At 42.4% G+C, this 12,977-nt stretch overlaps 1 protein-coding gene across 43 annotated transcripts in view; it reads left to right on the forward strand.

Moving 5' to 3' along the window:
- LDB2 (LIM domain binding 2) overlaps nucleotides 1-12,266 on the forward strand; it is a 359,745-nt gene extending 347,479 nt beyond the window's left edge. For 2 of the 43 annotated variants that reach the window (XR_011538276.1, XR_011538278.1), the window contains 5 exons: nucleotides 1,665-1,788; nucleotides 5,144-5,295; nucleotides 7,873-8,015; nucleotides 9,864-9,987; nucleotides 10,943-12,266. Coding sequence is in view for 39 of the 43 variants with exons in the window: in XM_070613147.1 (XP_070469248.1) it covers nucleotides 1,665-1,788; nucleotides 5,144-5,295; nucleotides 10,943-11,173 (507 nt within the window). In the remaining 4 variants the exon portion in view is untranslated. Of the gene's footprint in view, nucleotides 1-1,664; nucleotides 1,789-5,143; nucleotides 5,296-7,872; nucleotides 8,016-9,863; nucleotides 9,988-10,684 lie in introns of those variants that run through there. The other 41 variants (XM_070613154.1, XM_008516096.2, XM_070613153.1 and 38 more) reach the window with 23 other exon arrangements.
- The last annotated feature ends 711 nt before the right edge of the window (nucleotides 12,267-12,977 follow it).

Here is a 12,977-nt window from a genome sequence, read left to right on the forward strand (position 1 = left end):
GCATGTCTTGCTGTCTATGCTTATCTATCCTAAAGTCCCATAAGTAGGGCAGTGGACCTCAACTTCAGCAGCGTATATCAGAATTAGATGGGAGTATGGTTTTTTAAAATGCAGATTCAGGGCCCAAGCTTCAAACTCAGTGAAACAGAAAAGACGGAGCCTGGACTTCTGCATTTTTAATAATCAGGTCATTTGGTTCTGATGAAAGTGTTACTTAGACTACTTTGAGGAACATTGGCAAAGAAAGATCCTCCAGTCTTTCTAAGAATTGCTCCTTAAATGCATCCCTTCATTTGAGCTGAAGCTGGGAACACAGAGATAAGAGGCACAGTCTCAGCATTCAAAGACCTCAAGCTCAAGTGGAAAAGACAGACTTGGAAGCAGATGATTACAAAGCATGAATGATCAAGTGCATAGAGTAGAAAGGGCCAGGTGCTATGGGAGAAGTGTAGAGAGGCACCCAGCTCAGCCTGCTTGGGGAGAGGTGTACAGCCCGGGGAGGAAGGCATAACAGAAGAAGTAACTTTGTCTTCAAGGATGAGTGGACGTTAGCCAGGAAGAGGGGAGGTTAGAATCCCAGGTAGAAGGAAACAGTGGACAAAAACCAGTGTGACCTCTCACCAAGTACTCAAGATGAGGATTGGCAGAAGGGAAGGGGATAATAAAAAGATGGGCCTGAGCCGGTGAAGCTGGAGGCTACAGGTCTGCCTTTCATAATCAAACGATGTTTTTCCACATGGGAAGGTGCATTGCCAATATTTGTATCGCTGTAATTGCAACAGCAGTGGACGCATCCTTCTCAGTTGTGGTCTTTGTCCTCTTAGGTGCAGTGCTCTCAATGCGGTGGTATTCTGATAAGCTTCCAACTGAGAAGGAATTCAGAAAAGTCCATGGCAGTCCTAAATGGATTTACCTTCTTGTTTCATTCATTAATCCTTGTCATCAGATGTCTTGAACCAAAGTCAAGCTGAAAAATCTAACTAAAGGAGGGAACAAGGTGACTGTGTATAGAACCACAGAAAAAAGTCCCACACTGAACGAATGTCAGCATGTGTTATTGACATTATCATCATGTGTAAAATACAAATGAGTACGTGAATAAAAATGAAGTAGTATTCATCGTGGGCCTTTATAAGAGTTAGCATCAAAAAAGTACCTGGAGTTGCCTCTTTGTTCTCCAAAGTTGAAAAGATGGCTTTCACTGCCACATAATCTACATAAACTAGCATTGTAACTCACAGTGTGTGGTTATACAAACAGGAACCACAGCAGAAACCAGAGTGGAAGTCAGAGAGTGCCGTGCTCCATGGAAGAGAGCTTTTTTCTTTAACCAGAGAGAATCGTTTGAATTCAGAATAGAGCTGCATGTATCCACCCAATAGTCTGTACAGAATGTGTCCATGGGTATGTGTGTGAGTTTGTTTTTTGTGTGTGTATAAATCACATTCAGCGATAATACGACATTATACATGATAGTAAATTAAGTGGGCATTATCACGTGTTGGTAATATTTCTCTTCCTCCAAACTTGCATAGGAAAAATCAAAACCAGGGGAAAAAAAGAAAGTACCCTTAACCTTTCTAATGGATTCCAGCTGTTAACATTATTTATTGCAGATAATATTATCAAGTAGCAAAACACCAGTGTCTTTGAACTCTTTGCAGTTGTGTGTAATACTGGAGCCAATGCAGGAACTGATGTCAAGACATAAAACTTACAACCTCAGTCCACGAGACTGCCTGAAGACCTGCCTGTTTCAGAAGTGGCAGCGGATGGTGGCGCCGCCAGGTACGCCCTTGTTCCTCTCTCTTGTTCTAAATGCATTTCCAGGGCACATGTGTACGGTGAGGGATGGTAATTAGTCTGTGAGTGGCGAACAGGATGTGGTCTACACAGAAATCGAAATATAATGATGTACACCTGAAATTTATAGAATGTTATAAACCAATGGTACCTCAATAAAAAAATAAATAATCAATAAATAAATGCATTTCTAGAGGCTCCTTCTTGGGATGAAGTGATGTGAAAAGGAAGGAAGTGATCATAAATTTATCAGGAAAAGTAGTTTATTAGGGATATTCTGACCTAAATTTTGGACCTAGAGACATGGAATTTGTGAAGGGCAAACATCCTTAGGGATCATCTATGGTCTCCTCACTTGCCAGAGTACCTGAAATCAGAAAAGGAAATTGATTTAATTAATGTTACCAAGAAGATCATTGGCAAAGCCAAAATCAGCCAAGGTTTCCTGTGTCCCAGTGCAGTGGCGGTTCTGCTGGACAAGACTTCTAGCTTCTCATGGCCTACTATTATTTTGTTTTCTGTTTCTTTAAGAATGTTGGAAATTATTAAAAAGAAGGGAGAGAGGGAGGGATGGAGAAAGGAAAGAAGGAAGGAAGAAAGGACAAAAAGAAAAAAAATTTTACTCTATTTTTTAAGATGTATAATATCAAAGGGTACTCTGATCATGAAGAGAATACATAAAAGATTTCATTTCCCTCACTTCCTAGAATGCAGTTTAGATGCTACAGTCTCCTGCTGGGGTTCTGAAATTACTGCTTCAAGTCACCATTAATTGTCTTTCTATCTAATACATTTTCACTCCCAGGCGTGTGTTGAGCCTCATTGATCATAAAAGCAAAACGTATCCATTCGCTAAAGATTATTTTTATAAAGAGTAATTATTAACATGAGGCACATAGCTTTCTGAATCACAAAATATAATGGTCACCTTCTGCTGGTAATTGGCCAGGGGATTTATCTAAAGTTAATGTAGCAGATTTAACCAACTACATATTTAGAAAGCTGAGAAAATGAGCATTATTTTACATAGAATAGTTGCATCCCCTTGTTAGGGGAATTTTAGACATTTAGAACATTATTTTTCAAATATATTAAACGTACTTAAATTGACCCAATTTTCTCTTTCATTATCAATAAGCCTTTATGGAAAAAAATATATTCCAGGGGCCAGCCCCGTGGCCGAGTGGTTAAGTTTGCGCGCTCCACTGCAGGCGGCCCAGTATTTCGTCGGTTTGAATCCTGGGCGCCGACATGGCACTGCTCATCGAGCCACGCTGAGGTGGCATCCCACATGCCGCAACTAGAAGGACTCACAACTAAGAATACACAACTATGTACTGGGGGGCTTTGGGAGGAAAAAAATAAAATCTTAAAAAATATATATATATATATTCCATTAGCCAAATGTTTTGAGCACCTTTGTTTTGCAACATATGAATATATAATTCATATATTATTCATTAATTCAGTCATTCATCCAAAATTATTTATTGAGGCCCTAGAGTTTCCAGGCACTGCTCTAGCCACTGGGGTACAACACGGGATGAAATGATCACGGGGCCCAGCCCTCACGGACCTTCCATTCATCTTGTTAAATCCTCACTATAACCTTGTGAGGTATTTATTGTTATTCCCATTTTATATAATGGAGGCTGAGATTTAAAGTAGTAATTTGCCAAAGTTAGTCTCATAGCTAATCAATAAGAGGCTTGTGTCACAACAGGTTTTTGTGTCTCCAAAGTTCATGACGCTACTACCACAGCCACCTGCCACCAGTCGAGTGATCCAGAGTGTGCAATTTAGGCACATTTCCCCCAGATTTCATGAAGACAGTACAGGTATCAAAAGAAGTAGCTGATTTAAATTCTTGAGGTCAAAGGAAGACGATGCTTCTCAGAGGAAACGCGGGTATTTGCTTGACTTTGGAATGTCTTACTCAACTCTTCGCCAACTGCAGGAGCTGGAACAATTCTATTTCCTGTTTGCATAACCTGCAGAATAAGCATCCGTAACACTCTATGGAGACAGATTTTAGACCATTTGATGAAAATATTTGAGTGTAAAGGACAAAATATTTGTAGCAAAATGATATGTAAATAGGAACAGAATCTGCTTTTTCTTCATCGACAGTTTCAGATAACTTAGTGGACTAAATGGTCTTTGAAAAGAGCCTTAAAGGGATCCTCCCCATTGCCCATCAGAGGCAGCGTGGTGTTTTCAGAAAATACTACAAGGCTCTCTTGCTTAGTTCTGCTATGGCCTTGGCTTACCCTCTCTTCGTCAGAGTTGGGTCTAGAATAGGGTTGGGAAAAAAAAATCCATACCATTTTCAACTTATTTAGTAACTGCCTGGAAAGGCTTCGAAAGACTCTGTTTCCATTAAGACACTGCCCATCCTTCAGGTACAAAATATTTTTCCCTATTTCTAAACAGGCCTCTCTTGAAAAGATCTAGCTTCCCTCATTAATATACCAGCTGTAGCATACTAAGACGTTTCTTCCCAGGAATTTTGAAATTAGTAACATTCTTTAAATATCAGGGTCCAAACCAGGGAACTTGGGAGCCATACTGAACTTGGGAATTCCTAAGTTCCACATTCACAGCTGATAGAACTCACACTTCTTTTTATTTGAGGATGTTAAGGTGTCGTAGAGCTGGGCTGCAGTATGACAGTTAGCCAGTAGATGTTGCTGTTACACATTAGCTCACTAATTTGACTGTCTAGGGTTATACTTTCTCTCATACCCTGAAGGCCCCCTAGGGATCGCAGAGCCCTCCTTTTGTTATAAAGAAAAAATAGTCCAGAGAAAAATTTTTCCCAAATTTTGTAATGGTAATAATATTTTTAATTCATCTATGAAAGTGGTATTAGTAGCTCACCCATAAAATATACTAATAGATTACAGACATATATATGAAGTGAAAACACAACTAAACACAAATCATTTTCACCAGATACAAAAGAAAAGAGTTGTACATATTTTGTACTAAAAATAAATTCTCCTTATATTCTTTGTAAAGCTAAAAAGAATTTGAAAAAAGTGTAAAGTATCTACTCTTTTTTTTTTTTTTTTTCCTGAGGAAGATTAGCCCTGAGCTAACATCTGTTCCAATCTTCCTCTATTTTGTGGGTCACCACCACAACATGGCCTCTGGTGAGTGGTGTAGGTCCAGGCCCAGGAACGGAACCTAGGCCGCCAAAGCAGAGAGTGCCAAATTTAAGCAATAAGCCACAGGGCTGGCCCCTACCCTTTTTAATTTGTAAAAACAGCTTCATTGGAGGAACAGTATTTTGATTGTTGTCCTGGAATGGATCCTCCTTCCATTTTCCATATTGTAGCAGAACCGACAAGGCAACCGACAACAAAACGGAGAAAAAGAAAAAACTCCACCAGCAGCACTTCCAACAGCAGTGCTGGGAACAACGCAAACAGCACTGGCAGCAAGAAGAAGACCCCGGCCGCCAACCTGAGTCTGTCCAGTCAGGTACCTGTAAGTCTCACTTTCCTTTTAGGCCTGAAATCCTGCCTTTGCCTGTCTTCCATTTCCAGGGGCCCACGTGAAAGTCTCTGTTAGCTGCAAATACATTCTGGGCAGTTTGGAGGTGGGGGAGGGGAAGGCAAGGACAGGGGTTGGGATGGGAGGGAGGAACTCTGCCGTGGAAACCTTCCCTGCAAACTGAGCATTAGAAAGGAATATTAAGAGTCTGTGCTGCAATGGGACCTGAATTAAAAAGCCATCAGAGTCATAGACAGGAGATATGTCACTGAAAGTTTAATTAAAATATCACTTAGCAGCATGCCTGGTGGCATATAAGGGTCTCTCAGCACCATCATCGGAGACCCCGTGCTCCACTGGAAACTAGCTCCTGGTGCTCAGGCTCCATATTGTAATTTGACTGTATCTTCCTGACATGGGCATCCCTCTTATTTTAAGACTCAGGTAATTAACTGGTGGCCACCAAAAATGCACCTTGGTGGATTTCACTTTAGCCATTTCATTAGCTCAGGGGGAGAGTCGGTCCCTGGTTTGGTCTCAACTCTCTTGACCTCTTGACCCCTTTCTTTCATTTCTGGGTCTGACAAAGGAAATGGGCCATTTAGAAGGAGCTTCTTTGAACCCCAAATCTGACAGCTGAGGGGCGTCCCCAAATAGTGTAAACTGTGCAGGAACTTTCTTCATCTCCTGTTATTTCTTCCCAAACTCTGCCCCTTCTGCCTAATTCCTTCCTGACTCAGGTTCCTCAGCCCAGCGTTAGCCCATTTATCACTTTTAAATTCTCAAGCTCCTTTAAGCATTTCTTGTCCCTTGTCCCTCTACCATTACTGTGGGTTTTCCTTCTCTGCTGCCCTTGTCGCATCACCCTGTCACCAGGCATTTGACTGTTGTTTGAATCCTGACACTTTTGTGGTGCTTCATGGATGTCCTCCAGACATTATGTCTTCAGAAATGTGTCCTATTTCTTGTTACTTCCCTTAACCAATACAATTTTAGCTTTGCCCTCTTTGTCTCTTCCTTTCCCCCCTTGGTCTGTTGTCCTCTCTCTTCTTGTTCTGATCCTGCTCCAACTCTCCCTGTGTGAGAGTGGACCTTTCTTTCACGGGGATTCTCCACTTACTTCTAAATGTGTCGTTTGAATCTGTCTTCTCCCGATTTTTACTCACTTTCCATTGGTCAGTCCTCTTTGGTTAAAACCAACCCCATCAGCACCTGAGAATTACCTGGGCCATGGAGACTCTTCTCCTGTCTTCCGTGGACAGAGGATATGGTTTTCATTCCCATTGCCCTAGAAAGAAAGGGTCGTGGAGAGAGTGGCCAGCCTGTGGGGGAAGGTACCATTTTAATATTAAGGCCACTAGGAATTTAGTCCTTAAATAATGCCATACTGTCCTCTGTTTTCTGAACTGGGCTGTCACCTCTAAAGAGTCAGGGAAAAAAAATCAAAGGAGAAATACAAAGTCTTTTTATTAAGGCACCAGTAGGTCTTGCCCACTCCTGGTTACATTGGAAAATGCGTAGAGAAAATAGCCTGGTGTAAATAAATCAACCCAAAAGTGCACATAAGCAGCCCATTAATTCATTTAATTCGGGAGTTTTAGAAACTAACATTTGTTAGTCTCCTCTATCAAATGATGTACATTCCAGAGAATTCTGGAGCTGTGATATAGCTACTTAAAGGCACAGTGGCTGCAAGAATTCAGATCAGTTCAATAAATGTTTTCTGAGTTCCTACAATGTGCCCCACACTATACCAGGTATTGGCAATACCCCCCCCCCAAGATGTTTTTTAAAAAAAAAGATCCAGACCCTGTCACTGAAGAGCTCAATGTGTAATCGTGGGATGGCAAAGAGGTGCTCTCTCTTCTGCCAGCTCAGTCTCCTGGTGTCAGCTCACAGGGTACAATACTGATGAGGAGTCTGAGGCCTAGATTGGTTTGGTGGGTCATCCATGAGTGACGTCTGCCACGGGTGAGAGTAAGAGCATATATGTTGCATATTTTGACATACCTAGCCTAGCTGGAATTATTCAATTTTATTTTAAAGAGCTTCTAGTTTTTTCTACTCCGTTATGCTCCTGTCCTTCAATCCAACAACTGCATCTTAGTGAAGATACCTGTGTCAAGAGGGTTTTTAATGAGTCGAGACCCTTCAGACTTGGTGAGAACAAGTCACCATTAGAAAGTGAGAGGAGAATTTCAGCACTAACCCCACAAGATGTAATTAAAGAGGTTTTAATTAAGTAAAACTTACAGATGGCAAGGAAGGCAATCAGGTTAGGAAAATATGCAAATTTCTGTGTATACTCTAGTTGAATAGATGTTAAAAGATACATTGAATAGCTTGTAGTGACCACATCTTCTATCCCTGTCTGCTGAATTACCGACACAATTTTACTGTTTAAATAGAAATGCGATCTGCAGGCATGGCTGCCTCAGCCAAAGGCATGAACAGATATGGTGTGGCACCACGTCCACGGCCGTGGTCCGCTTAGCTGCCACGGCAGCAACGTGTGTGTCTGGCGAGGACTAGGGTTTAATCCTTGGATTCTGCTTCTCACTCCATGAGCAGGGGCTAGGAGCGATCCCGAACTGCAGCCTCAACCCTGGGAGGGATGGAGACCTGTGTCATTCAACAGCAGTGACCCCTTCTGGCCAATTTAAGGAGAAGCATTGAGGGGCCCTGAAAGGAGTCACTTCCAGTCCTCCTCAGAGGTTGGTGGTCCTTGCACGGGGGATTAGTGAGGAAGTGTGACACGGGCAAGAGCTGGTGGCACCTCCAGGCCTCCAGCGAGGAGCAGAGGTCTGCCTCATGGGGAGCCGAGGGCATATGGGGTACTCTCAGATGGACCAGTCCTGCCTCCTGTGGGACACACGAGATAGCGGAGTTGGGAAGGAAATGCAACTCTCACTGCTAATGTTGAATGTTGGGGGGATTTTTAAAGATGTGTGTGTTGGGGTGGGCATGGTGCTAACATCCCCTAGTTAGAGGCAGCCCAGAATGTGTGTTATATCTCCATTCATTTTGTGTGAGGAAAATAAACCAAGACTGTCTGAGCAGAAAACCACTATCCTGGTCTAGAGGGGTAGAAAAACGGGTAGAGATGTGTGCATAATTGTGTAAGTGGCCTCAAGTATCTATGTGCCTATGAAGCCCTTAGCACACGTCTCTTTTATAGCTTGCCATCTATTAACTATTAATCACTCACACACATGCACGCATGATTATGTATCTGGCTAAGGATATTTTTTATAATCAGTAAGGCAAATGTGACATCTCTCTGAAATTTAGGATGCTTAAAAATATCCACGTCTGGGCATCTTTTCCAGCTGTTCCTAGAACAAAGATACACCAAATATATTACGAGTCTATATCAGTCCCATTTGAAGTGATTCAAATTGCTATTTTCATAATACTTTTCTTGAATGACTGTTATTTTCTGATACAATGAAAGCATCTGGAGTGTTGGAAACTTTTCTTCTAGCATAACGCTTAAGTTGGCTTCTTCTTACGTTTCTCCAAATTGTGCTCACCTCCTCACACTCTCCCAGCCTCTCTTGATGACCTTGGACTCACAATACTAATGCTGACCCAAGTGGTTGGTTCTAATCCTTCTCCTGCCCTTGGACACCTTATGCATGTGACTTCCATGCCCTTCAAAGTGTGTTGCCCATAAGTCATGAAATAAGATTAACCCTCATGCAGTCCTCTGCCCCACTTGCCCTGTTCTTTCCACCTTTGTTCCTGATCATAAGCATGGTCTCCTAATTGCCTGTAACTAAGTGGCACTTTTTTTTATCCTGAACAATCCCAGTGGGTGGTGTGGTGGCTGCCCCCGCTAACTCGGTAACATTCACGCCTCTGTGGAAGCCACATTCCATCTAAAATCCTGTCAGTGTTCTTGCCGGGCACAGAGTCTGTGTCTATTTTGCATCTCGCCTTGAGTTCTCATGAGTCTCCCTACACGTCAGTGTCACGTTTAGCTCCTTGTTGCATGATAAATACGTTCTTGGAAGTACACATCTGATTTTCCTGCCAGTACTCAGTTCATATTTCTGGCATTTACTTCATCTGGGACATTTCTCTTTAAAATCATTTTTATCAAATCGCAAGGGTGATTAATCAGAAAACACAGTTTGGAAACCTACTGATTATCTCCCTATAATTCTAAGAGGATCAATCAATCAAACAGAGTTTTCCATTCTGAAATAAACCATTAAGGGGTTTGTTCAATTGGCACCTTCAAAATTCTGGAAGGGATCTGGAGGGCCCACTGGACCTTCTCCTGACATAGGCAGTATTCCACTCTACTGCCCAGGAAAGCCTCTCTTGCTCCAGCGAAAGGAATTTTTGCCCAGCTGTCCAGGCGTTTCATGGAAGTAGCCTCCCTATCAGGAAACGCACCCTCACATCGCCAAAAGCACCTGGCCCAGTCCTTTGTCTGACCCGCGGAGGCTGATCGCAGTTGGGCACTCTCCTGGAGTCACAGCACTTTTAAGTAGACTGTTGTTCAGCGCCTGCCCAGCAGTATCCACCTGACAGGTGTCCTGTCCCATGCCCAGGTCACCCATCAACCCCATATGGTCCCCTTTGAACAAAGAGGCCGGAGCCGTGCCCTGGGTATGCGTCCTTCTCCCCCGTCCCCGTGCCTCTCCAGCAGTGGCCTCCACGATGCTCCCGGCTACAGTAGGTGGCTTACTTGTTTGCATGGAAGGACAATTTGTACTTAAAGGAGTGATTAGATGGATTCTTCTTGCACGCTTCCATTTCTGATGACTACCAGCTTCATCAGTGTAATTATAATTAGCGCTCTTCATCTTCTTTTTATGGCACCAGCTGGACAGACTGGTTCTCTTTACTGCCCAGATTGGTGGCAGGGTTGCCTGTGTCGGGATAGGTGACAGGCACCATGAAATAACAGATGGTAAATTCAGGGCTTGTTGGCAATCAGCAGGTTTTTGCTAATGACTTAATTAGCTATGCAAATTGTCAAATCAGTGTGAACATTGTTTTTATCGAAAACTTTACCTAAATTAATTACCATAATTAAGTAGCAGAATGTCAAGGATATTGGCTGCATAAAAGGGCCTGGCTGAGTAGAGAAAAGAGAGATTCTGTCTTCAATTAAAACATATACCATCCCTGGGACAGAGAAAATGCCATTTGGAATGAATTGCGTGAATAATGCAGAATTGCATCCTACTCATGTTCACTGCTAGTTTCCAAAGCCATTCAGAGCCCCTAAATAAAAGCGGCGGATTTTTGGAGGTTTTGAAAAGCACCCAGCAGAAGGTTCCACAGCCCTCTCAAAAGTCCCCAATGTCGGCAAGTGAAAAGCGTGGATTTTTTTAATTTTGAAAAATCCATTTTTTTATTTCTGCAGATTGCTAGCATTGCTCGTTCTCCGGTGTCAGGCTGCGCACTAAGGACATAAACTCGCGTGGTTGTTACACATCAGGAGGCGATGTTTATTTCCCGTAGAAATCAAATATGCGTCTCGGCCCCCGACATTGAGACCTGACCCTGGTGTACAGTACACAAGTGTGTCTGTCCTAGAGCCCCCAGCTCTGCCCACTAGTGTTTTAAGCTGAGCTTCTCTCTCCCAAGGTTTCCCTGTAATAATGTCAGCTGCTGTTCACAGGATGTGATGGTGGTAGGAGAGCCAACTCTGATGGGAGGTGAGTTTGGGGACGAGGACGAAAGGCTAATCACTAGATTAGAAAACACGCAATATGATGCGGCCAACGGCATGGACGACGAGGAAGACTTCAACAATTCACCCGCCCTGGGGAACAGCAGCCCATGGAACAGTAAACCTCCCGCCACTCAAGAGACCAAATCAGAAAATCCCCCACCCCAGGCTTCCCAGTAAGATGAGCGGCACCAGAGTCCACTGTCGTATGCCTGTGGGCTACACTCACTATTTCAGATCCTTACTTACAGGAGAGGAGGGAGGAGAAATAAAAACTTTTCCACGCAAATATCTATTTCTAAACCACAGTGATCTGAGTTGCTTTCTTTCATTCTTCTTTTTTCTTTTTAATTAAGAGGATCCTTCCAAATAAATGTCCATGACCCTTCCCTGGAGGCCTTCACAGGTAACAGATACTGGCACTGATCGTAATGAAAACAAGAGCAAACGCTAGCGCTTCTCCTGGCACGGTGTTAACCACATGTTTGTTAATTTCCTCTCCCCGCATCAAACGAAGGCCATATTGTCGATAAGCCCTCAGTGCTCAGGATCTCATTAATATGCCGAACCTAACTACAGATGACTTTTTAATACTGTAAGATATTTTCTGCTTTTTGACTTGCATCTGAGAGTTTCTTGTTTCAGTAAAAAAAGAAAAGAAAAAAAATCCGCTTTTGGAAAGTAATTTAAATGTACGTTTTTTTTCTTTACCTTTTCTTTTCTTGGGTAACAGCTAAGAGGGCCCAGCAGGGTAAGTTATGGGCAAGCTAATGTCAATTGGTTCTTGAGCCTGAGTTGGTTCAGTCAAGCCCCAGTGCTGAAACAAGAAATGTCTTTTTGTCATCAGACACCAAGACCGATTTTTACTTAAAAAAGACTCTTGGCCCCTTGAGAATTTATGCATTTGTAAAATCGCTGTTGATCCAAATATTTTCAAGCCATGTAATCCATTAATTTTGTGGGCAGTTTAATAAATCTGAAAGTTTTTGTGTTTTTTATTGTATCTGAGTTGACTGTTGTTTCTTTTCATAGTATATTTCTTGTATAATATTTTGTAAAGCCCTCACCTGGTTCTTTTATGGGGATTTTTCTTTGGGGGCAATTCCAGTGTATTTATGTGAAACTTTATAAGAGAACTAATTTTTCCATTTGCATATTAATATGTTCCTCCACACATGTAAAGACACAGTGGCTCCGTGTGTTATGAAACGGCTGTATTTTATGTATGCTTTATTGATAAGTGTGCCAGTAATAAACTGTGTTAATGACCAAAGTAAGTGCTTCTGGCTATTTGTGAACATGAGCGGAGAAGTCTGCCTACAATTAGGAGAAGTATTGAGGTTGGGTTTACTGCCCAGACTCCAAATGGAGTGGAATCATGAAACCTGTGCCATCTTTTGTAAAGGATGGTCTCTTTCCATGCTCCCTGTGGTTGATTTGAGCACACACAGGAGTGCCTTTTCTGTGCTGGCCACTGTACCAGGCACAGACACACAAGGATGGACTGGCCCGTCCTCCTGAAGCTTGCCTAATAGAAGGGCAGAGGCTTCCACTCGTTGAGTGCTTACTCTGCACCACATAACTGTAAGGTCCACAGACGTTGTTCTATTTAATCCTCACAGCTCCACAAAGGAGGTATTAATACTTCCATTTTTAAAAATCAATGCCTCGCTTGCCTATTTTTAAAAGATTTGCTACACAGAGAGTATAGAAAATTCACTTGCAGGCTGTTTTGTTTAAAGAACTTTCCTCATGTTTTCTACTTTGTACCTGTGAGGAAGATGAGAGAGGAAATCTGTTAGCATTTATTGAGTGTATTACATGCCGGGCAATTTTAATTTATCATCTCAGTAAATTCTAGAAAGAGGAGTTTGAAAAAGAGAAGCTAAGGGAAGGCATGTGGCTCAGGTTGAGATTTCCAGAAGCAGAGCCTGAGACCAAGATTTAAGGGCACAAGATTTAGTAAGAGAGTGTTCTTCAAGGA

Source organism: Equus przewalskii, chromosome 3 (assembly GCF_037783145.1).
Source record: "Equus przewalskii isolate Varuska chromosome 3, EquPr2, whole genome shotgun sequence".
Lineage (NCBI taxonomy): Eukaryota > Metazoa > Chordata > Mammalia > Perissodactyla > Equidae > Equus > Equus przewalskii.